Source organism: Cyanistes caeruleus, chromosome 12 (assembly GCF_971803275.1).
Source record: "Cyanistes caeruleus chromosome 12, bCyaCae1.hap1.1, whole genome shotgun sequence".
NCBI lineage: Eukaryota > Metazoa > Chordata > Aves > Passeriformes > Paridae > Cyanistes > Cyanistes caeruleus.
The window spans coordinates 15247538-15273827 of NC_141712.1; the positions used below are offsets into that span (position 1 = coordinate 15247538).

Below are 26290 nucleotides of genomic sequence, written 5' to 3' on the forward strand. Positions count from 1 at the left end.
CCAAGTGGGGAAGTCCTAGAAACTTTCAAGAAGACATTTCAGACTCCTGATGCCTTTGTATTGTGATTGCTCTGGTGATGCTACGGAGGAAGGAGTTCAGAAACTTCAATTTCAATGCTAATGGATGTTGAGACATACCCAAAAAAGCAAGTTTAATTCCATTGTGCTAAGAAAAAACTGTTCCTTTGCAGCTTTCACCTCCAGCTCTTCTGCAGATACTCCAAAATACAATTGTGGAGCGTTTTTTGTCAGGGAGAAGGTACTAAATCTGTCAAATACTATCATTCCTTCACGACTCCGTCAACCTAAAAATACTGGTGGCCAATGGAAAATAGACAAGGAAGAGTAAAAAATGCAATCCACAGTGACAGTGAGGACAGCTCCTCATTTAGCTTTACTGGGAATTGTCCTCATATGTCTCACAAGTCTGGGGAGAGCCACTCTGTACAGCTGGGAGAACTGGGACACTTTTTCCTTTAATCTCTACCCCAGACAGCCTTTTCCACACATCTGCCTTTCTAGGAACCTTCACAGTGACTGAGACTGCTCCAGCACTGCAAGATCTCCACAAGACCAGCAAAGAAACTCCTCTGAAGGAATATCTGACAGTTAGCAGAACTAAAATTCAGCCAGCTATGCCTGACCTTAGGCATAAGGTCATGAGGCAAAGCTATACTGGGTCTGAGCAGCAACAAAAGGCCTACATCTACTGTGCAGAGGACTCCCAAAGGGAGCTCAAACAGTTTGAATTCAGAGCAAGGTGTGCAGCCAGACTGGATGTTTGGACAGGTTCTTTTTCCCTCCTTCATTTGCACATTTCAGCATTAGGGAGCATAAAGCTTTTCATACTTACTTTAACATGAAGAGCAGGTTGGGGTTATGTTCTAGGAGGCCAGGATAGAGCTGCTGGGTGGCTTCTATAGCCTCTCCCACTCTGCCTGCTAATACTAGCTTCTGTATTCCTGAAAGCAAAAGTAGACCTAGTGACACACAGGACCAGCCCACAGCCAGAAGAGCTGTCTCATCCATTCCACCCAGCTCCCCACCACCACCTTGCACAAGGGCTTGGGAGAACAGGAGACCATATTTGGTTTATTGGATATAAAATATAATCCATATATGGATTAGAAAAACCCTGTGAAATTGTGAAAGCATTTGTTAGTAGCAAAAAAACATCAAGAGCAGAAGGATCTAAAGGATGAATTAGGTAGGTTGGGGTGCTCTGAGATTTTAGTCCTTTAGTCACAGAGCTCTGTAGCACTGGAAATGAAAGCAGGACATGCCAACTGGATGGAAACAAGGAGGCTGCTGGGAAAGTAACAATTTCAGAGTGCAAGTCCTAGGTGACCCTCATATTACATTCTCTGTCTGGTTCAAGCTTGGAAGCAAAAGTATGGCTCAGAATGAGATAAATGGAGTATTCTTAGAGGGTCTGTGGTCTTAAATCACGGCACAGTACTGCTCCCACCATATTCCTACCACTAAGCAGAAGTAATTATATCAACAAAACTGTGTTCCTCCAAGTCCACCTCAATGTATTCCCAGAGAAGTACACTACAAACAGCTCAACAAGTTGTACACTTATAGGAGGTGCAAAGACACAAGGCAGAAGGCACTTATCAAGCTGGGTGTTCATGTCCCATGTATGTTCCTTCAGCAGGTCAGAAGACACAAGTGCAAGACTCAACTCGAGATCCTTGAAAGCTCTGAGAAGCTGCTGATCTACAGCAACTCACATTTCTTTTTTCTAAGTGTACTTACAGATAAGAATTAAATGTACTTAAAACTAAAACTGCATTGTTTTTTCAGCACTCCCTATAAACAGTAGAGGGAAGGTCTGGAATGGCCCGTGAGGTGCTTTGCAAGCAGGGCCTCTGATGACAACAGCCTGTGGCGTTTGCAAGGTGTTGGAGCAGTTGGAAGCCCAGTCTGGTAAATCTTCATTAACAATCTCACTAACAAACTGCAATGACTTGTCTTGTCTCCCACTTCTCAGTGTCTATCTGGTTGTTATTGTAGTTGAAATATGGAACCAAAACCGTGGCTCTCACACCAACACAAGAGCTCTCATTTTACTCTCTTGCACGTCCATTTTCTCATCTCGCTGCTTTTGACAGCTCTGCCTTGCCTTGTTTGGCAACTCTCACAAATGTCACTCCCTTTTATATTTCCCCCTCTTTTTGTTTTCCCATCTGTGTTTTCCTCACACCTTTTATTCAAGCCCCAACTTGAGGGCTTGGTATTCCTTCCCTCCATCTGCCTTGTCACCTGTCCTCAGACAAATGAGCCTGCACCACCTTGCGTGCCTCCCGTCAGGCTGTGCCAGTTAAACCCACACCACTGGGAACACTGGCTGGGGTCAGGGTTGCATAATGCATGACCTGGAAAGCACAAAGCCCATCAGCACTAACAGGCAGCAACTGCAAGTTATTTAAAAGCAGAGTCCCCAAATGAACCCGAATGCTGGCTAAGCACATGCAATGTATGGAGAGAAAGCCACAAAGGGGCACAATGCTCTGATACGTAACAGTCACACGAGAAACAATTCACAAAGGGAAGGGAAATGTACAGGGATGTGGCCTGTATTCAGCAGCCAGGAAAATGCAGAAAACACACCAATGTTCTGCCACTCTGCAGGCTGAGCATGTGAATAGAAAAGCTTAAAAAAAAGATACAGCAGGAGAAAGCTGCAAGCCTTATTCTGCAGGACCAAAAGTGCTGACAGCCCTACCAGCTGAGAGATGAGCCTCTTGGGAGCAAACAGCAGCAACCAAAACAGGCACAGAATACAAATTCTTCACCCAGTGTGAGCTTAATATATTGGCTGTGAATCTGAAAACCCTTCAGCATGTAAAAGTTACCCGAAATCACAGATTTGTGCAATCACAATGTGCAGAGGGACTGGAAGAGTCCTTAACCTGGAGCTGCAGCAAAATTAAAGGGATGTGTCTGAGTCCCTGTGCCCAGGCCAATGGAACTGCCCCTGCTGCAACAGCCTGCAGTGAAGAGCTCAAATCTAAAGGGATCTCTGGAGCACAATTATCTTAGCTCAGGTAAAGGCCAAGCAGAGCACACAGGGACAGGAAGGAACAGGGCAATTCTCCAAGCAAAGACGGAAAAGGGTGGAGAGGGCACAGTGATGATGGGAAAAGTGCTCCCAGCAGAGGTTCCTGAGCTCTATTCCATGGCCAGCAGCGTGCTCTGGACAGCTCTGGACTCTCATGGAGTAACTTCCACAGCACTCACTCCTCTGCAGAGTCCCAAAGGAAGCACACTTGAGGAGTGACGCCTGAGAGACTTACTTTGTCTATTCTTTATTGAGGTCTGTTCTTCCTGGATTGTGGTGTCTGTGACTCTGGCAAAGGCAGTTGCTGTTGAACAGTACCCATGGTGAACCAAATATGATGAAACCATACTAGAAAAAAAGAAAATACAAAGAGATGATGAGGCACTGGTGAAACAGAGTCATCACACTAGAGAAAAAAGAAAACACAACTGAAGTTGCAACTTCACTGAGAAACTCAGCTTGCTTAGGACATAACCAAGGTTCCACTTCTGGGTCTAAACTGTATATTTACAAGACAGGCACCTGGTCCTGGAGGTGCTCTAGGAGGGAGCTCTAAATTCATTTTACAGAGTGGAAAAAAAATTTAAAATATTAATAATCTCAATGCATATACAGTATTTATTTTTGACTGCTGTCGAAGGGTCACTTGTAAGGGCTCAATACTGTGTTACTGCCAGTGACATCCTATATAGAAATAAATCTGAACCTCAGAGAGGTTGAAGGCTTCCAAGTGGATCTAAAAGAGAAGAAAACATTCTGTCCTGAATTACTTCCATCACTTATTTGCCAGCAATTATATCTTTAGTAGTTCAATCTCCTTATGAATTCTGCACATTCACAGATACTTTAATCTGGTGACTGCCAGCATTGATTTTTAAAGCATTAACATGCTTCAAAGTTGTATTTTCAAAAAATCTTGGGGGAGGGAGGAGTATCACTGCTAGAAAACACAACAAAACCATCCTCCTAAACACACCATTTCTAATGCACTTGTGCCTTCCCAAGACACAGTGACTCAATGTTAATGCTCACTGGATTTTAACAAAAACTAAAAAGCCAGCAACAGGATTTCAAAGCTTCTCACGATGCATCTCAAAACAGGCTTCTCTCATGATGAAGCTGGCATTGATCTGATCAAGTCACAGCTCAAAGCACACACTCAACTTGGCTACTTGCAGTACAATAAGTAAGTATTTTATGAGTCAGCAGTCATTTTTAGGCATAATATTGTATGCAGGTGTGTAATTTTTAGAAGTTCTTCTAAATACAAGTGCTTCTGCCCAAGAGCTCTACAGGAGGAACTCCAGAGTGGTGACCCTGACAACCCCACTGTGCACATCAGAAGAAAAAAATTCTGGAGAACACAAGGAACAAAGAAAGGGATAAATTGGTCCCACTGCAGCTGAATCAACAGCTCTTGTTAAGGGAGCTTCTGGCTCTGCAATTTGGTCCCATTTTGGAAGGCAAATAACAGCATCAATAACACTCCTGACCTCTGACAACTCCTGCCAACTGTTCTCATCAAGTTCCACTCAATCATTTTTGCAATGAGAAGTGCTTTCAATATTCATAAATTTATAAAATGCCATAATGCTTTCAGTTAGGTTTGGAAGCCTTTGGTTTAGCCTAATTCTTGCCCTTTCATTTCTGAATTCAGCTGACTTACATACTGGTGTTTCTCCTATGTTAAGAGTTTTTATGGTGTCTTCTCCCCTCCCACAGTGTATCACCCCAAAATATATGTTCTTCCATTCCTACAAGCCTTCATGCAAGCTTTGTTTGAAAACTTTTCCCATATCTATTTGAAACAGCAGCAGTCTACAGAGGAAAGACTATTAAACAGAACAGAGGGTAAAACAATTTGAGCAAAATGCACAGAGTGGCAATTTTTGCCATAAGAGAGCACAAATTAGCACTTAAGAAGTATTTAAAGGCTAACAAAAGGGAAGAAGCTGAACACCAAGGCAATGACTTACTTCTGCAGCATGGCTTGCCACTCTCCCAGCCTGTCTCCTATGGGAAACCGCTTAATGGTGCTCTGGATCTTCGCCCTCCACTCCCTCATGTAGTCCTCGATGTCAAACACAAAGGGCTGCTGCCCAAAGTTGGCATCCACAATCTCTCCTGGAGTCTGGAGACCCACTGTAGGGTAGAGGTTTGACTGGGAAGGAAGAAAAACAAACCTGTACTAAACATAGCTTTCTCTTTCTGGTTCCAGTTACGTGGTTTGGCAGAACCAAAGAGCTGCTCTTTAAACTGAAATAAATACAATGGAATTAGAAGAGGTAACAGCCCTTTGAGTACTTCTGAAGGAATCCCATGACTTATTGTGCACTTATGAAAAGTTCTTGCATCAAACCAGAACAACGGGCTCAATCCCCCAGCAGCCTGTGATCGAGGCCATGACTGCTGTCTGTGGAGGGCCACTTCTGGCTCAGCTTTCTTCAATTTCTACCAAGCCTCAACAGCCAGCAGATAATGTAACAACAGCAGCAATAATAATGGCAATATATAATAATCATAGTAATGAAATATAGAATAATAATAAATGAGAGGTGTGACATCTTGATCAATGTATCAATGTATTCCCTCCTGTTTCAACTCAACTCTTTCATTCCTTGGAAATTGTTATCTCAGTATTGTACATCTCTGATGAAAAGGGAACAAACAGTGGTCTGAAGTTAGGTCTTTGATGATCCCAAGATCCCAAGATATCAGCACAAGAAATGACACTACTGATAGATAAATTTTATTTTAGGAATAAGTCTATGGATCCAAATGGAAGCTTTGACCCATCACCAGAACATGGGGAAAATAAAAAGGTTACCACCAGGAAAGTGCCTATAAAATTCAGCCAATAATTCAGCTTCTAAGGATGATCTAATTGAAAATAGGTGTTCAAAGTCTATCAGAAGTTTTCTGAATTCATGCTGTTTTAAGAATAAGCTTATGGATACAAATGGAATCCCTGAGCCCACTTAAATGCTGAGAAAAGAGAAACAACATCAGAAAAGGTGCAGGGATGTCTGGTTCTCATCACTGCTCCCATTTTCCAAGAGCATGCTCTATTCCCTGACAAGTTACTTCTGTGCAGCACAAATTACTTCTCTGTTTGCAAAACAGACACAAACTTCACTAATTCTCTGCTTCACAGCATGTGCTGAGAGTCTGCAGGGTGAGGGAAGAAATCTCTTGTTTGGTGTTGGGTTTTTTCCACTTTGCTCTGAAAGAGTGGAGCCAGAAGCTGGACACTGGGCAAGGCACAGGGACATGTGTGGAATTGAAGTGTGGAAGGTGCCTGGCTGTGGTGACTTCCTTGGGGCTGAGCCCTGAATATCAGATATTAGACCAGTAGAGGGGCAGACCTCTCTCATTAAATCCAATCAAAAACCTAGGATGACCCTCTCCTCCTCTACGGCAAGAAACATGGTCTTTCCTACAATTATCTGGAAAATTTCTTCAACTTAATCTTCACTGTTGCAGAGATGAGGATGATTTAGGCCTGGAACCCAAGAGGGACTGCAGCATCTCTGTTCACATTTTCAAAACTGAACTGGGTAAGAACCTGACCAACCTCCTCTACCTTTGAAATTATCAAACTTCAAAAAAACAAAGGAAAGAAATGAATCTATAAATACAGGCTATAAATTGAAACCAGAGATCAGGATGACTGCATTACTGATGATTCACCACACCTCCTCCTTTCCTATTCCCACACCAAGGAAGTCTCTAGGTCAGAGATGTGCAAAGTAAATGCAGCATGATAAAGGAAGAGCTACCAGAGGAAAATGCTGGAATTACATTTAGTCCTTCCATTCTTTCAAAACTGGCTGACACAGAAATGTCCCTAATGAGGGATCAGATATTTTCCACAGTCCATACTTCAGACTTTTTGTTATCTTCTCAGTATCTTAAACCCCAGACACTTAAAATACTTGGAAGTTGGAAGCAACCCCCCTGCCCCCACAATTTACAAGATGTCATGTATTTTTCAACCACTTTTGGCTATGTTCATCTTTGAGCAGAAGCTGCCTATCCTCCACGTCTCTCAAATCATCTCTGAGGTAAAATTCTGTTTTTCACATGTGGGATGTGTTCTCTCTGTTTAGCAGCTGTTGGGAACTACATGTATCTCCAACACCCTGCCAGATGCAGGCAGACACGATCCCAGAGCCCACTGACCCAGGAGCAGCTTTTCCTGCCAAATTCTCCAGGAACACCTTCCCTGTGACATCTGGCCCACCTCTTGCCCTGATGCTGGTCGCCAGTTGCTCACAACCCCCTTGTTAATCCTGACCTGGTTTTTAACCCCCTTGTCTCTTTGCTCTCCTATAATCTCACCCTGGGCTTTTCTGGTATTTTTAATCTCCTATTATTCCTTCAAACCTCCAGGCAGGATAGACTTGATCCAGGCTTGTGTAAATAAGAGTTGGGCCTGAGCACGGACTTAATTTGGCAAAAAAAAAGAAGAAAAGAAAAAGGAAACTCCCTCTTTTCCTCTGTGGGAATTCACTCCAATTTTAAGCAGTTATTTTGGTTTTAACTTCAGCCTGTGCTAAGACAAAATGTGGTTTTTCCTATCACTGTATTTTTGTACAAATGAAAACACCCTTTAGAGGAAACTGAAACAAGCCAAAGAAAGTGTGTTTCAACATATGTGTCTGGTTTTCAAATGAAAGTATCTATTTCAACTTCCTAATATTGTGAATTTTGCAAAATATTGCCTTCTGAAAGGGGAATTTGCCTCTGAAAGGGGAATTTTGGAACAAGCGTTTCAAGGAAATTATTTCTAATCTGGCAATGCTTTGAAGGGTCAATTTAATTCCTTGTGGAATCTCACTGATATGCCAACCCTAACATTTAAGCTTAAAAAGTGTACAAGTAATGGGGCTTACTGGCCAAGCTTCTCCCTGATGTGTGTTACCAGTCAGCTTCAACACCCCTTAGGCTGTAATGCAAGGAAAAGCTCTTCCTTAAAGCCCTCCTGGAGGGGTAAGTAATGAGGAATGAATCAGAGCCAAAAAATCCATGTGGAACTTCTCAAACCAGAGCACTTCAAGGGTCACTCAAGTAAGTCTGCTGTTCCCACTCCTGTTTACAGTTAAATTTTCAGATCTGCAGCTTTAGCAGGTGAAGAACACAGACTACATTCCTTCTCTTTCCTATAACGGATACTTCTCTTATTTACCTTACTGGATACTGTGTTTCAGCCTGGATAACAGAACTAAAAAAAATGAAAAACATCACCTCCATGCGATCAATTTCATATTCTCTACTCCCTCAAGAATTCTACAATCTCTGACAATATTCATTATATTTAAACCAAAGTCTATCTTGGGTTTGGCATTCCCTTCTTTAGGAAAGGAGGTAATCTGAACTGTTTAGAACAACCTATAACCCATGGACAAGGAAGCAAAAAGAGCACATGGAATACATTGGTACCTGCAAGGGTGAAGGAAGAAGGCAGTAATCCAAGGGAAGGACATTGGAAAAGAGAATGCTGAAGTCAGGTGCAGGCATCCTTAGGATGAAGCTGCCAAGAGAGCAATTTAGCATATGCAGAGGGATGTCCTAGAGCCACATGGAGGCAGAAGTCTCCTGTCCTTGTTCACATCCACAGATAAAGGGTGAAAAGACCCTGTCAAGCTTCTCTTCTTCTCTTTTTAGAGAGGAATTATCTCATGAAGGATAATTCTCAATAGTAGGAGGCCTACAGGGCATCAGCTGTTCTCCTCCCTGGCCCAGAAAAACAGTGTTATGGATCAGCTGCTGCTAATAAAAGCCAGAAGGGGATTTCCCCAGAAAACAACACAGCAACTGGTTGGTAAAGGCACAGAGACCACTTACACACCATTTAACCACTGGAGATTACACCACAAGGCATCTGCCAAAACCTAGCCTGGCCATCTCCCAGTTTCACACTAAGACATCTCCTCTGCACAATACACACAGACAAGCCCGAGATCCTGTAAGGATGACCTGACCAGATGAAGAAAGAGCAGGATAGGGAGATGTCAGGGGCTCAGGAGAGTTTTGAGTTCAATCTCACTGGCACTGTGAGACCTCACTGCAGCAAACACCCTTCTGTCTGCTCTGCTTCCCAGCTGCTCATCCCCTGCGCCTAACAGAGACTCAGCACAGAGGTGAACAGCTTACACATGAACAGTAAATGTCTGTGTCAGCTCACTGTGCACTCCAGGATCAACAGGATGCAAGCTAAGCTAAGCAGGAGAGGGAATTTAAACCTGCCAAATCTGTGCTGTGAACCTCCATGGCAATACTTGAGCTGTAAATGACAAAGCAGTGGTACATGTGCTGGACAGGTATTTTTGATCAACATGAGTCTAAATACCCTTTGTCTATCTCAACATGGAGACTGCTCCTGTTGCAGAAGGAGAAGCAGTCTAGCCAAATGAAATAACATAGTGGTGAAAAAATTAGAAGGAATATGTAAATCTGTGACAACTAATGCAATCTATATCCAGAGGGAAAACAAACAGCACCAAAAACTAAGGGGCACATCAGAGAAGCATCTTCTTGCTATGGATGCAAGGTTATCACAATACCTCACTCCAAAAGGTTAATCTTCATGGAAAGGTAAACTATTCTTGTACTCTAATAAATTGTACTTGGACCAAGTGAATGAACTGCTGTGAAACAACCCACATAAAGAGTTTCTGGTTTAGAACACACTGCAATGTTACCTCAAAGACCCTAGGACAACTAGAAACACCCTGTATTGACAGTTGATGTGAAAAGGCCAATAAAATAACCACAATTTAAGTGCAGGTTGTAGTTGGGATATGGCAGAAATCTGTAAAGCCCTGAATCCTGTTGGGAAGGTGAAGAGGGAGTGCTAGCCATTATTTCTCACAATACAAAAATTGGAGGAACAAGATACATGTTTTCACAGGAAGTACAGAATGAAACAAAGCAACCTTTCCTCCACACAACAGGGAAGTCAGCCAAGAAAATGGATCACTTTGGAGGCCTAAAGAAGTTACCAAAACAAAGAAATTTGTCAGAGAAAATTAATTTGGGGTTATTAAGTAAAAAGACAGGAGTGCAACCTTAGAGACAAGAAGTCCTGTGTATGAGAGATGGATGCAGTGGATGTGTTGATGTATGCCTGACCTGGTTTTACCTTTTTTCAGTGAACACATCCTCCTTTTCCAGGAACATTTGCTTCCAGAAAAGAGGGAACATTTTCTTGTTTGTGACCCTCTGTGCTTTTGTGAGACCTGACTAGACATCAGTGTAACTGTGCACATGTACTCCTCCTCAGAGTGGAAGCTGCATTTGGAAGACAATGGCCTGTAATGAAGTTGGCATCCTTGCTTTAATTCCAGGACAAAGAGCAACATATTCTTAGAGGTGGTGAGGGATGAGAGGAGGCATGTGAATAGCCCACAAACCCAGTCACAGGATTATGAAGTTTCAGAAAAAGGAGCATTCACATCATTCAGTAATGTGTGTTATCATGTTTTTTTCAACAGGGCATCAAACAGAAAAAAAAAATAAAAAATCACACCCCCACACTCTTCCCCCTCCCTTCTGCTTGCATCCTTAGTTAAAATACTGAAAATAGGTGTACTTACAGGGAGGTCTGTAAAGGCTATACCTGTGGGGGGAAAAATATTAGAATTAAAAAGACAAAGGATTTTTTCCCTGCTTGCCTACATCCTTAACATGCTACAAAACATTACTGCACTTCAATAAATCCCAGCTCTGCCCCTGCATTTCACTACATCATGTATTTAGAAGTAATTTCCCTCCCCAATCCCCTCCTCTGCAAGCTTTTGCATCTGGAGAAAGGTTCAGGAAAAAGCCTAAATGTTTTCAATATCTCTCCCAAAAATCTGATTTTCTGAAAGCAGCTCTTCTTTCCTTTGCTTCTCCCTCTGTTACCATGAAGGAGATAGTTTTCAAGACTTGCTTTGGTGTTAGAAACAGAGTTTTAGTACAAAATTGCTTTGGTTTAGGCTGTAACAGGTTCTTCTTATCAGCCAGAGAAACAGGAATGAATATTCAGCACTTGGCATTGCAGCTGGGGAACAGCCTTGCAACAGGACTGAGCTGCAGCCAGGAGCACCTGAGAAACACTGCAAAGAACAGCCTCATCCTCAACTTGGCTGATACAGCTCCAAATAGAAAAGACAGGAAAAAAAGTGTATGGTTTCCCTTTTTATTTATGTCTGGCATATCAGAAAAGAGCCACTGCCTGGGATGGCTAACAGAGTTTTGGCTAGAGACAACACTGACCACAGCCAAGCTACCTCAGGCACAGCTCTGCATCTGCCTTAGGTGCCAGTTACTGCTCCAAAGGATGGTGCCCACAGGCTTTGGGTCACCCTCACCAACAGCACAGGGGACACTGCTGCCACCACCTCATCAGGCTGAGCTAAATCCAGACTTCCAGCTAACATTCCAGGAGTCAGTCTGGAAGCTGAAGTCTTTCCCCACGTGTGTTCCCAAGAATGCTTTCTTGTCCCCAGCCAGAGGAAGGCTGGTACCCACATCAGTACACCCAGTTCTCACACACGTCCCACCTCTCCTCCTTCCCTTCTGCCTGGCACTGGAAGGCACTGCAAAAGCAGAACACCACCTTCTGTTTTTAATTTTAAAACTATTTTAACCCAGAGCTGCAGTGTAACATTACCAGATCACTCTGAAATGGTAATTTAAACTAGTTTTGGGAGTCGAGATAGGAAACAAGTAATTTCTATTCAAAACAGCACAGATCCAAATCAAATGCTCAGAAAAAAGAAATCACAAATATTTTACTAAACAAAAAGCCCAATAAAGTTACATTAACATCATGGCAGATAGTCAGTATGGTTTAATGAACATCCTGGCAGTTTGGACCTTGTTTATTGAGTACTCTCTTGACAAGCCAACCAAAGATTGTGCACACAGGTGATGTTGAACATGTGGCTGAGGAAAACATTCAGTAAGCATTTCTCTCACCTTGTCACTTTGTCCAGATATTGTTAGTCACTCAAACCCTTTTTTCACTTTGCAATTATTTTGCTCAGCTGGATGAAAAGGTGTTCCTACCCAAGGATGAAAGCTTGTTCCTACCCTTATGCCAGAATGAGGCCAATCTCCTTGAGCCTGCTGTCCACTGGAGTCTTCCTCTACCCCCAGCATCTCTCAGAGCCAAAGGTGGCAAGGCTTGTGTAGCTGAGTGGCTGGAAGCTGCTTCCAGCACCTGGACAAGCACATGGTTTTTGAATGGACTACAAGGTGGGTGGAAAACTGTCAGGATGGCAGAATTGTGATCAGCAGCTCAAAGTCCAAGAGTTGTCCCTCAGGGATCGATGGCAGGGCCAATAGTTTCTTGTCTTCACTAATGACCTGGACAATGGGACGAAGTGTGCTCCCAGCAGGCTCACTGGTGTCACCAAACGGGAGAGTGGACGATGGGCTGGAGGGCACAGCTGGAGAAATGATCCAGCACAAGCCTCCCAAAGCTCAACAAAAGCAACCTAAGAGCCCTGCCACCAGGTTGTGATACTCCCAGAAAACAGGACAGGATGAGGCTGACTGGAGAGAAGGGAGATCTGCAGAAAAGATTCAGGGTCCTGCTGGTTAACAAGTAGAGCAGGAGCCAGCCCATGGGTCCTTGCAGCAAAGGAGATCATCCACATCCTGAGCTGCATTAGTGAGAGTGTAGGTTAAAGGATGGGATTTCTCCCTTCTTTTCCAACACTTGTTAGTCTACACTTTGGTTATGATGGTCACTTTAGAGTTCCCCAATAACAGGACACAGTGAGACTGAAGGGAGTCCAGCAGAGGCCAGCAAGACAAAGACAGGCCAAGGGAAAAGTCTCAGTTCAGTCTTAAAAACATTTGGGCAGACACTTATTGCTGCCTACAGCTGTCATATAGGAGGGTATAAAAAAGGCTTTTCTCAGAGATGCATGGTGGCAGGAGACAGGAGGCAACAGAGACAAGCTGCAACATGGGAAATTATAATTAGAAAAATTCAGTATGAATTTTGGTCAGACACTGATTCAGGCCCAGAGAAGTCCCCAGGTGATCGCCATTCTTGGAGACAGTAAAAACTTGATGAGTTTGTGAGAAACATGATCTAGTTTGGGCTTGCTTTCAGCAGGGTGTTGGATGCTTGACCTCCAGAGACCCCTCCCAGAGAGAATAATTCTATTAGTCTATAAATAAACTTATTACACGCCTTCACAATGAGATAAATGTATGTTTTTCACATTCTGTTATGTAATTCAGACTAATAAAATGCTTTATGCAGACAGCACTTTGTCTGTTGGACAGATATGTCTGCTTAGTGTGTCTGCATTTGCACTGCTACACACCTGCATCCAGGAAAGCCAACAGCAGAAAGAGAAATAATCACAGCTTGAATGTGAAACTGGTTTTATTTTTTTCTCTGCAGCCCCTCCAAAGCCTGGATCCAGTTTAAAACCACAACCTTCTTAAAGACTTAAGGACTGGACAAACCAAGAGGTCAGGAAGCAAGAGCCAATGTGTGAAGGGCCTTTCCCCTAAGTCCAGGAAGTTGATGTGATCATCAAGGCAGTGCTACAAAGTCACTAAATGAAGGTTCAGTGCTAGGGCACAGTGTGATTGACATCTTCACCTGCCTACCAAACAAAGGACTCCCACTTTCCATGACTGAAGTGCACTCACACATGACCCAATGCACAGAACGTGTTTGTGGACCTTCCAGCCCATCTCTGCACTCCACCCAGCAACAATCATCCTGTCTCCCTCACAACTGGCCACTTACAGTATTCAATTTGCACAAGACAACATACATTTGGGTAATCAGACACAGCACTCCACTGCCTGCACAGCAAGGTACCCCTCCAGCATGTGTTTAGGTAACTGTGATCCAGAGAATCCTTAAGCAGTGCTGGTGGATTGCAATAAGCACAACACATTCAGCAGTGTGGTCATCCTAAAGAGCAGACTGGCAAATGCCAGCCCAAGAAAATACTTGAATACTTCTCCAACGTGCTGCTGAGGAGAAGCACTGTCAAACCCATATAGCTCTACATGCCCCTGGAAACAGATATCCTCCAACCAGGCCACTTGGATAAAACTGCTCATATTGAGAACAAGGCTGTAGCCAAGTCTGGTATTTTCTGTTCATTTTGGTAGTGAATGAGGGTGGTGAGGCCCTGGCACAGGTTGTCCAGAGAAGCTGTGGCAGCCCCATCCCTGGAAGTGTTCAAGACCAACACTGGGTTGGATGGATGGGGCCCTGTACAATCTGGTCTACTGGAAGGTGTCCCTGCCCACAGCAGAGAGGTTGGAACATGATCTTTAAGGGCTCTTCCAACACAAACCATTCCAGGATTCTATGATTTTAGATTTGATTTATCTGAAGTTTTGTTTTGAACATCCCAAACATCCAGAGGCTCTTGCTCTCTGCAAACTTAATTTGAAGCTTTGGGGTCAAACCTATTAAACCTAGGACTGACACCTGCATCTCTCTATGACAACAGATTTCTGTATTACCCCTTATGCTCCTCCTAAACTGGCTTCAGAATGGATATTTTACTTTTTAGGTTAACTTGGTCTGTCCAAGAGCCTGCACTAGAACTCAAACTACAGGAAGTTTTCTATGCCAAGACTTCAGAGGGTTGCATGCTCTTTTTATAGCCCTGCTGCTCCATTTACCTTGGTCTGCTGTCAAAGTCTGAGATCTGAGACACTCCTACATTAGTCCCTGAGCAAACTCATCCACTTAAACCCAGAGACCTGCAGCAGTCACATTTCCTCCTCATGTCCTGGTCCAAGAGTTTCTGCTTAATGGCTGGCACCCCAACATTTCTCCTTCTTTCTCTACAAATTCACTCTCATCACACTTCTAGCCATATCTCATTATGTTTTTTACTGCCAGGACTCTGCTTAGAACTTGTCAAAAGTGTTTCACCAGCAGCCAGAAGACATTCAAGACATTTTCCAGAACAGAGAATTAAGACTACATACGATGTCAAACAGTTCTCATGTGACGTCTCCAAACAAAGTTCAAGACTTAGCTCCAACCAGAACATCCAGAATTTGTGATGGCCAAGAAAACAGTTCTTATACAGTGCTCCTGATGGATCTGATTAAATGAAAAAGTATGGAGACAATGGAAGATAATAGTTAAGCAACAGAAGAAATTGCAAGGAAAACAAAAGGGTGGTGTCTAATTAATAGATGAAATGGTGAAGAGTGGATTGGAAAGACAAAGCTACAGTAATTCCATTAAAAGAAAGACAAATTCAAACTCTGAAACCATGCTCTCAAGCTAACTGGCCTAACAAAGGGGCTGATTAGTCTCATGAATATTCTTGGAATCTGCAGTAGAATTACACAATTACCTCATCTCCTAGGAGGAGACATACATGGCTTCCACAGCTTCATGTCAGGGAACACCTAGAAAAAACACATTCATCCCCTTCCTGGTAAACCTTTGCTTTACACAGCATAGAAATGAGATTCTCAAGTTGGCACTAAATACCATGGAACTTCAAGACCTTCAAGGAGTTGCTCCTTTCAGGGAAGAAAGCATTCTGACTTCCAAGTAAATCACTGCTCCTTCCTCCATTTGGCCTTGGTTCCTCTGCTGACACCTGTCTCACCTCCTCCTCACAGCTCACTGCTCAGTGCCCACGAGGAGCTGTGTCACCCCTGGTCAAGGGGCTCCTCTCTTCAGCATTCCACAGGAAGCACTTCTCCTGGATGCTGTGTTTCTTTATCAGAGACACAAACAGACACTTCTGGTCCTTACCAACAGCCTCCTCAGATGAGGTTTTCATTCTGCTTTTGTAAAAAGGCAGTAAAATGTTCCTGCAGTTTTTGTGGGGTCACCAAGCAAGGCCTGGGGTCTGCTGCTTCCTTCTGCACTTCCATCCCTGTCTCCTCTAACCACATCATCTCTGCTCCATCAGTACAACCATTATGCCACTACAGCTCAAAGAAAAGCTGCTACACACAGGAGCCAGCTGTGAATGTTAAGGAGAGGCTTCTACCTGTCCTTTTCTCAGAGAGCTCATGTCTTGTACTGTCATCTGAAGAGCTCAAGAGAACACAATATTATTTATAATTATATTATTATATTTATATATTAATTATTATAACTAATAATTCTCTAAGCACGGTAACCTTCTTGTCACCTTTCCTGTTTCTTCCCACTGGCACTGCTCACCCCTGGGGCAGGCTGTTCTTCGAGGGGTCATTCAATGTCAGATTAGAAAAACTTGAGCTTTCCATCCAAAAAAAGCCCAATCTTTGAAGGAAAAGGAACACTTAAATTTAAGAAAAGAAGACTAGATAACTTCACTGCTGTAAACAACTCTGAATGTCCCAAACAAAACAAATCTCTGAGCAAGTACACGAGGCAAAGAATCAGAGGGTCATCATGACAAAAGGTAACACAGAAGTTTCTGAACTGGGCTCTTCATTTGGCTTAATCTGCCCAGACATCCAGGCACAACACAGTCCTGGGTACAAAACAGAGAAGGAGAAAGCAGCAACTTTTCAACTGATACAGCTTATACTATGGAGATTCTGGTCATTAAAAAGAAAGTAAATTTCAAATGAACAAACTTATATTCATTAAATAGAAGACCTGGCCTCCTCTTGACTCTCACACTTTTGTTATGATGAAAAGTAACAGCACTGTCAGGGTGAAAAACAATGAAGCTGGAAAACCACTCACTTCAACAACAGAAAACATCCAGAGGAGCACAGCACAAACCACTACAGGGCTTCTGTGTAAATATGTGCTAAAAATCAAGGACAGCAGCTAAAAGGAAAGATTTTGTGAAATCTTTTTAACTATTTCATTACCTCAGTGGCTGTTACCTTGTCTCATTTCTAAGTAAAAGCTCCTGCTCTACACACCATCAGCCATTGCTTTCAAGCCTCTACTTGTCTTACCAGTACTGGACTGACATGGGCAGCCTGAAGAACCCCAGCTCTCCCAGCCTTTCCTTCTAGGACAGATGCTCCAAACCTTTCATCACCTTGGCAGCCCTTTACTGGACTCTCTCCAGTAAATCCATCTCTCTCTAATATTGGGGAGCCCAGTACTTCTCTCAAGAGCTCAGCAGAAATTCTGCACTCTCCAGGCACACTGCACTCCAATCCCACTCCTTCCTTCAGCCCAGCCAGTAACTCAAAACATCTTTGCTCTGTTAAGGGTTTTGAGCAGGGTACTTTTGGTATTTTTCTACCAATTTAATCTTGAATTCAACAAAGTACAATTGACACAGCAAGGAGAAGCAAAGGAAAGGAGTGCCCGTCCCTCCCTGCCAAATCAAATGAATCCCAGCACAAAAAGTGAGATGAACTTATAAAAACTTACTGCACATCTTATGTGACAAAAAAATAGTAAAAAAAAAAAATATCTGGGGTGGATAACATGTCATCCAAGGAAAAGGCTTTTTAGGGGAAAATGGCCAAAAATTTTGATTTTAGACAAATAAGATATGACAGATATTTCCAGACATAAGCCTGGAAAACATCTGAGATATTAATTTGGGCAAAAATTTTAAGTCTTTAACTTTAGGACAGTTACTGAAACAAGTGTGGAATGAACCAAACCATAGCTCAGTGCTTAAGTAAGACCTCCTGTGCTGAATTAATGTCTGGCTTTGGGAATGCTCAGACCCATGTGCTGAGGCTTCTAGTCCCTTCAAAAATGAAGACACCAGTACCATGGCTTTGTAAGTAGTTGAACAACACACTTACTATGTTTCCCACTTCTTTCTTTCTTTCCCTGTTGTCCAGTCATTAGACATCTTATCCAACCTCCCACCTACTGTGCAGTAGCAGAGGAAAACAGTAGAAGCTGTGGATGAAATTCTAATGTATCTAAACAAACTGAGCAGCATGGAAACCATTTTACCTGTTGGGAGTATTTCTGTCTTGAAGCCAATTTACAACTGCTGACAGCTGCTGAGTGCTCTTTTCCTCTGCCATTTAAACCTTACTCACAGGTGTGGGACAAGAGTTACGGTACAAGCAAAATATTAAAGAGCAGCGAGAGCAGGGCTGGAGCATCCCTCTCCTGAGAACACCTTCCTTCACTTACCTAAACTGTGGCCATTTTTCGTGTAGAAGCAGGTGTTGTTGATAAGGTTGACACAGCAGCCAATCACATCTCCAGTGGTGAATGTGGGGCCATAGGGCTGCCCTGTCCCCGAGGAACAGAAGGAGTGCCCATCGTCACCATGGTACCCATAAGAATGTTTATCCCATCCTGCAAAAGACAAGGGAAAAGAAGAGGACAGCAGTGAAGCCAGTTCAGCAGAACCACATGGAACTACTACAACTCTCAGGACACAATTTTCTGTGGGAGTTTTAAAATTTGATTCCTACTCCTGATTCATCCCAATATTAATTTTCACATACCAGTAACTGAAAACAAATTAATAGTCTTTAATCAGAACACATCATTTGCATTTCAACCTGCTTCTCTTTTATCTTGCCTGAGGTGAAACAAACTACTTCTGTAAAACATTTGTCTTTCCCAAAAACAAAATCTTCCTGCAAAAGCATTTAACAAAATGATCCTCTGACACTTGCAGCTTTGTCTATAAGAGCTGTCACAAGTGTACCAAATGGAGAGAGGCAATTTTTTCATTCTCAAATCTGTATTTCCCTTCTGCAGTTGATAAGGATTTCTGTTTCCCTTGGGATACAGTATTTCCTGTTCTGCAGACAGCTTAAAACATGACTCTCAGATGTCAAAGGGGAGTTCAATGCAAATGGTCATTTCTAATATTAATATCTTTTATTTCTTCTGTCAGTAACATCGTGCTAAGGCTAACAGCTGGGCTTAGGGATTGCACCCTGTCCACTTGTTCTTTTCTGTATATCCCAGTAACTTCATTTGAAGCATTCCTCTGAATTGCACAATGAAAGCCACATCTCACAGAGAGACAGACTTCTACCAGAAAGTGATACAACACTGAAAACAAGCACCTGTGTTTTATATGGATATGGCTGGATCCTTAGGGAAGCAAAAGAAGGTGCTTTGGCCATCTACTGACCTTATACAGCCAAGGGTAGTGCAGATTCTGTTAAGTGTGGAGTGATGGCTCTGGCAAAGGGACTGTGTAAGAAACACAAAGATTGTGCAGGAAGTGCAATGAGGCACAAAAAGACTGAGCACACTGAGGACTACAGAGCAAAGCCCTGCAAAGGTGGGCTGCAGCACTTCTGAGCCAGAATTTTCCTCCAAAAGCAACAACAATATGAGGGCACTAGAAATCTCATCTTGTAAAATAGTGCTACAGCACTGTGGCATCAGCACCCACATGCTCAGAGTTTCTCAGAAAAGCACGAAACAGTAAGTGCATGTCTAAGGCCCTGTTAATTGTACAACACCAAATGAATGCCAGTGGGAAAGTCAGGGAATGAAGCAAGACTGAAACATGTCAGAGTCCAAGATTTTGGACCTCAGAGCAAAGTTTGGAAGTGAAAGGCGTGAAGGACTCCCAGCAAATCCTAGTCTAGAAATGGTGAGTAATTTCCTCTATTTAGTCCCACACATCCAACAGGAACAGACTGAGATGTCCCAAGAGTCAGCTCCAAACAAGCTGTTGACAGTAGCACCAGTCCTGTTTCAAATCTTCATGAAAGACAGGGACAACAGCACAGGCAGCACCCTCAGCAAGCACAAAAACGATGCCAAAATGACTTGCCAAAACAAAGGAGGAAGTGATAGGGGCTCTAGAGTCTGTTGTCAAACTTCCACTGCTAAGACTCCATCCAGTAAAAATATCATTGAAATATTTTCTAATTTTTAAAACTGTGGCTCCTTTCCAATATCCCTTTTATTTCTCTGTTGCCTTCACTGATCTATTATTTTAGACTCCCCAGAACCTGTTATATGTGTGTCAATTCAGAACTGTTTTAATGAAGCTGTTGGTAAGCTGTATTTCAGATGGTAACTTAAACCAATTTATCTCCTAACCTACTCTTAAAACAATCCAAACACAAAATTCTAGGTCTTCATACAAAACATTTCTGGCATTACAAAGCAGCTACCAAGAACTTGTCATCAGTTACAATTAAGCAGTGAAGTGCTTACACATCATGTACTGGGTAAGGCTCCCATAAGAAATAACACAGCGTGTCCAACTGTGAGGATGAGCTCACTAAATGCTTGTGCCAATGCAGGCACTACTGGTTCTGCAGTGCAAAAATAAAGGTTTCATTACCTACAGATCAAAGCTGATCCTACTGAAAAAACCCTCCTCCTACTCCATTATGACTTGGGCTTCACAGTGTCATTTCTTGCTGTGCACTAACGGTGGCGGTGAACTCCAGCGAGAAGTGACTGAATAAAGGCCTTGAAGACAATGACAAACGTGGTACAAACAACAACAATGCCTGGATAAAGCTTGTTTTGAATCTTACTCTCCCCAGAAAACCACTAACATAACCAGTTAAGGAAATTTGCTCACCCAGCACTTTGCTAATGATATGCAGAGTTTACTTTTTCAACTCAAATGTTGTGTAGTGCTGAACCCAGACCTGGCACCACACTAGGGGCTTTAAATCAAAACTGTCAGCCTTATCAGATCACCATGGTCATCTTAAAAAAACAAGCCAGAGCTGTTTGAGTGAACTTACTGTACTCACTGTAAACATAAACTGAGTGGCATTAATTATATGCCTAACCTTAAGTTATTTATTAATAAAAAACAGATCCCTATTTCCAAAATTCTGCCCAAAATAAACATGAGGGCGGTGGCATATGGGTCATTCCAGCACTGGCCAGCTCCAGCCAATCTTCTGAAATTTCCTAATAATCTAAATTAAAAAACAACAATCAGCACTTCTAGTACTTCTAGGTCAAAGTTATCTGGGCCTGTTGATTTAAATAGTGTATCCCTACTGGAAGCCTTTGGCATTATCCTGGATTACCAGCAGAGTGGGGAGTAACTCATCACATGTATTTTGAAAATACAGACTCCAAGTTTTCTCAAAACACTTTCTGAAAACTTGGGCTTTTCCTGCACCATTAACAATTTGCTATTGCCACCTAGGAATGGGTCCAGCATATTGCAACCTCCTCTGTGACTCCCACGACAACCTTTGAGCCTCCAGTTACTCAACAGCTTCCTCCTCTACAAAATCCAGCAGTGTTTTAATAGGGACTGAATTGGAACTTCCTGAAAGCCTCCCCACAGCTGCATCTGCAAATTCTCCAGACAGTTTAACCTCTGTGCCACTTGTACTCAAGTACTTGCAGAAGTCACCGTTGTGACCTGAAGGGCAGAGATGAGGTGATACCTACATGCTCTTAAAAAGATTGTCCCTGTGGGATAGGGGGCCAGCCCAGACAAGGACACTCCTCAAGAAGTGAGACAGCAGAATTACAGGATGTGCACATATCACACCCTGACTGAACAGTGCTACCACCTTGCACAGTCAGACTGGGCCAGATGGAGATTCTCTTCACTCAGTACTCCTGGAAAAAAATTTGTTTCCAATAAACTGTTCAATCCTCCATTAAGAATATATAAACACTCCTATCATTAATTGTGCCCTGCAAGGAGTTTGACAGCGTAACTGCAAGCAATGAAAGTGTGCCTCCTACTACTTGGATATATCCTGTAGTTCTTGCACTGGAGAAGATGACAAACTATGGACTTGGGTGTCTCCAGAACATACGTCAGTATACAGACCTCTGCAAAATCCCCCATAATTATCCCTTTTCCAGGCTGATGACTCCTAACTTATTTAGCTATTTCCTGATTTTCTGACATCATCATCTGAACCTTCTCTCGATTTACAGTGTTGCTTGTGAGAATGAAGGTGCCCCATGGAGAAGGGAAGCAGGCTGAAGTTTTCTCTGCATTGTTTCCTAGTCCTCTACAAGTTAATCCTAGCATTTTCCCTTTATTGTCCTTTTTACCATAGACCTGATATTTCCATGAAGTCATTGTCATCACTCCAAAATGCATCACTGCTCTTGTGACAAAGCTCCATTTGCACAGATTCTCATGTGCATCTCCCTGCTGGGGCACATTGCCTCAGCTTGCTCCCACAGCTCCTCAATCTCACACCTCCCCCAATCTCACAACCCTCAGCAGCTCCAGCAGTCCATCCCTGACAGAGAGGTGCAGGCAGCTGCTCCTCAGAAAACCCTGGGAGAACCCATGCACTGACAGTTTGTGATTGGTAGCTCATTCCAACAAGGCTGTTTAAAGAACATCCCATTCTGGTCTCTTTGTGATAGCCATGTCTAGAGCAATGGACACTCAGCACCTACGTGCAGCTGTGGCCAAGTTAAAAATTCTCAACTGCAAGTGCAGATTCCTCTCAAAATTTCAAAAATCTGGACAAAATTGGAGAATGTGCTTTTTCTTATAAAACACAGATCATGGACTCCTGATGGCCTATACTCTATAGACCAAAATCAAGTGACCTAGAGTGGCTGCAGAGTCCAGTTTACACTTCTTTCCCTCTTTCCTTTCCCTTCCCCATCCTCTCTTCAGAAGCACAAAATCATTTTAAATAGGGGAGACAGGCAGAGAACAGAAAGGATTTGGCTACCTGGCCCATGGTAGTGGTCAAAGCAGAACCTCAGTGTCCCAACTCTAAGATTGTTCTCACTACAGCTCAATTTGAAGGCAGCACTTTGAACATGCAAATACAGAATCACAACCACTACAGGTAGGACTTCAACAGCTATTGAGCAAAAAGAGGTTAAATTTACATCCTTTTGAACTGAACGCTTCAACACCCAAACCCAAAATATACCTATATATTTACTAACAAGATGCAGAATAGCTCAGATTGTGCAATCAAAGAATGGGAAGACAGAAAAACAAAAACCCTAAGTAGGGCTTGGTAGGACATTTTTTTATGTTCAACACCAAACTGAAGTTCTGTTTGGCTTGCTAACAAGAAAAAGCTGATATGCTGACCTTCTTGGCAGACTACCTGGATCCCAACACGTAGGGGAAAAAAATGAACAGCAAGTTCCATTGCTGCTGCTTGATAAACAGGTCAGAATTATGCAATGCCAGACACGTGGCAGAAAGGACTTGAGTTACTTCAGGACATAGTTACAGGATAAACTGATAAACACTCACTCTTAAGCAAGCACCAGAGTTAGATGTAGTGTGCTACCACTACCCATGACTATTCTACATCTGTCCCTGTTCAATCCCAACTTTCCCATTCAACATCAGTCTCACTTTACTCTTTGACTTTTTGGTCAGATCCTGACTTCTGTACCTGAGATCAGACTCTGCCTCAGAAGGCAGCAAGTGGGAAGTAGCTCTGTTGAGTCAGATGACCATTTACACCTCAGCACCACAGAAATAACACGGTGATTTAGCTCTCTGCTTCAAGAGCCCCACCACTGAACACAGAATTTGTGGTAGGCTCTGGGCAATACTAGTATCATGGCTAGATCACACACCTAGGTAAACCAGGATAAGCTGCTCAACCTTAAAGTGTGGAGCATCATATAGAGGATGGGTGGATGGATGGATGGGATGCCCTGATGCAAGTTACCAAGTATTTTCACTATGCTTTTTCTGGCCTGATGCTTTGTTCACACAGGGTGGAAAAGAAAGCCAAGTGATGATATCCCCCAGAACACCAAGGTTCAAACATGTCAAACTTGCCACTGGGCACACGGGAACAGGGAAGGCAACACCCACAGGGTGAGATCCCCTCTGATGACATGCCAAAGGACTGACATGCAAGGCCCAGTGATCATGGAAAATATACTTTTCCAGTGAGTTATAGCCAGACACATCAGACTCTTCCTGCTCTGCACTTGCTGGGCTAAAGATGTTGGCAGACAGATGAATTTGATCACTGACACATGGACCATTCCCTGCCCATGAACATTCCAAAGGAGAAACACATTCTACTGCAACTCAGCCCAAGCATTCAATGCAATGGGTGTAGAAGGTGCTGCAAAGGGCAGGACCTTGCTGACCACACATTCAGAGGTAACCTCTTTGCAGTCAGGGATAACTGGGACATCTGAAGCTGTAAGGAATGGTTGAGTATGTTTGGGCATATGAAGGTTAGATGGAAGTTCCACAGAAAGAATCTGGAGATTTGTAGATAGGGTTTGTGTCTGTTGTATCATTATTAATGGGAGAGTTTGAGACTTACTCTTCAGGACAGACCCCAGTGACCACTCCACAACCTTTCCAAATTTTATCTCTATCTGCTTTCTCTCTTTCATATTTTGGAACACTTTTCATTTTTTCCCCTCTCTATTCTTGTCCAGTATTTTGCCTGTTGCATTCCTCTTCCCACTCCCCTCGCCAGCAATTCTAGCTTCCCACAGCTCTCCATGCCAGAGCAAGTGGTGTACAAACACTAGCTGCAATGGGACAAGAACTTGTGTCAACACACTGAAATAAACCAAACAAAATAATTTTTTAAGATTTATTGAATCCAAAGTCCAGCAGAAACAGATGTACAAACTTTGCTTGTACAGTGCTTGGGGAATGGGATGTGGAGGGTGGAGACAGCGGCAGCGCCCAGAGTTGGTGCTGGATCACGTTCCAGTGGGAGTCAGGACCTCCTCCATGCACTGTGCTGAGCAGGCTGCTATTGCTCAGCCAGCTATGGGTCTTTGGCAGCAGCAGAGCATGAGGTCAGGGGAGGGGAAGATATGTTCAATAGAGGCTGAACAGATGCAATCTGGTGCACAAAGAAGTTGGATGTTGCTTCTCCACTGTCCTGGGCTGAGCAGTCCCAGGCAGGGACACGACAACCATGAACATGGGGCAGGAGCCAATACCACAGGAGAACTGGAACCACCCTCTGCTGATTACTCCCACTTCCAGTGGATTTGGCTCTGTAAATGGATGTGCCTCTGGTGCACATCAGCGCAGAACAGTGAATACAGGCCTCTGCCCCCAGTAAAGGAAACGCTCAGTAAGCTCTGATGCTCCTGCAGCCTCAGAAGCCAAATGCCTGATCATGATAAGTCTGTAAATGCCTGGCCATGAGAAATCTGCTGCCACAAAAACCATCTGAGGTGCTGGAGCATCTCAGCTGTCACTCAGTTTTACAGCATTTATGCCAAGTCTTATGAAGCCACATACACATCACATGTTTTGGTGAGAGCAGGGTGGTTACTTTGCTTTCCTTTATTCAATCAGGCTTTAGAATCAAATCAACTATTAGCACTGCAACACATCTTTCTGTTTCCATAAAGAGCCTACAAAAACAGCTGCTCAGTGGCCACAGCAACCTCTGTTACAGAGCTGGGGATGTGGGCACAGGGGAGGCACGGCCCTGGCATGGAACAACTGTCTAGGTACAGTCACAACACCAACTGCAGGACAGGAATAGGACCAGGGAACAGCGTGCTCAACACATTACAGCATCTCCCTGGCAGAACTTCAAGGGCCTGGACATCTGCCCAGAACATGTCAAGGGTAAAAAAAACCCAACAAAAAACAAAAAAAAATCCCCTTAAAATCCACCTACCCAAGGATATGAACAAGCCCTAGCCAGAAACATCCCCAACTCTTCTTGCTTGCAACAGCTTCAGTTTCTTCTGCAAGGTGGCAAAATGACTGAATGCAGTAGAAGGCCAAAACTTGCACTACAGGATCAAGGCTTGTACTTTACCCCACGGGGAACAAACTTCCCTAAGTAGGGGCTGGATGGGTTCAGATCCCATAACCTTTGCAGTATCCCAAGGAATCGTGTACAAGGCCATGGAGCAGTGCAGCACAGCACCACACACACCCCAGAGGGGCACTGCTGCTCAGAGCTTCCCCCTCACCCCAGGTCCCAGCAGATGAAGCAGAGTCAGTTTGGCCCCTGCAGAGACACAGCAGATGATGCTAATCAGAGAGTGCAGGACTTCTGGCAGGCCTGGCTGCAGCTTTGGCTCAGAAGCTATTCCATGTTTTTCAATAAAGTACTTGCAACTGTAAAAGAGACAGAACTCAGACCAAATCCTCACAGGAAGACTTATGTGTGGCAAGAATCCAAAGGAGAGGAAAAAAAGGAATCACAACATCTCTCTCATATTAACAGAGAGCAGGAAGAAAAGGACACAGTGACCCAAAAATCAGTATGATTCAAGAGTCTGGGAGATAGAGCAGAATCTGGGTGCTAACAAGCATTGCCTGATGCACAGAAACAACAAGCAGAGTAACACTGTACACTTTTTCACAATATTGATCTGGCACAGTGATTTTTAGACCAGATCAGCAAGTCCTACCATTAAACAACCACTTC

The 26290-nt window shown here is 43.3% G+C and overlaps 1 protein-coding gene across 4 annotated transcripts in view; it reads right to left on the minus strand.

Annotated features, from left to right (window-relative positions):
- RANBP10 (RAN binding protein 10) overlaps positions 1–26290 on the minus strand; it is a 64779-nt gene that overhangs the window by 13013 nt on the left and 25476 nt on the right. For 3 of the 4 annotated variants that reach the window (XM_086847431.1, XM_086847432.1, XM_086847433.1), the window contains exons 4-8: positions 18135–18302; positions 10666–10688; positions 5044–5228; positions 3303–3415; positions 854–962 (exon numbers count right to left, since the gene is read on the minus strand). In XM_086847431.1, the coding sequence (XP_086703557.1) occupies positions 854–962; positions 3303–3415; positions 5044–5228; positions 10666–10688; positions 18135–18302 (598 nt within the window). The remainder of the gene's footprint in view (positions 1–853; positions 963–3302; positions 3416–5043; positions 5229–10665; positions 10689–18134; positions 18303–26290) is intronic. The other variant, XM_086847434.1, reaches the window with a different exon arrangement.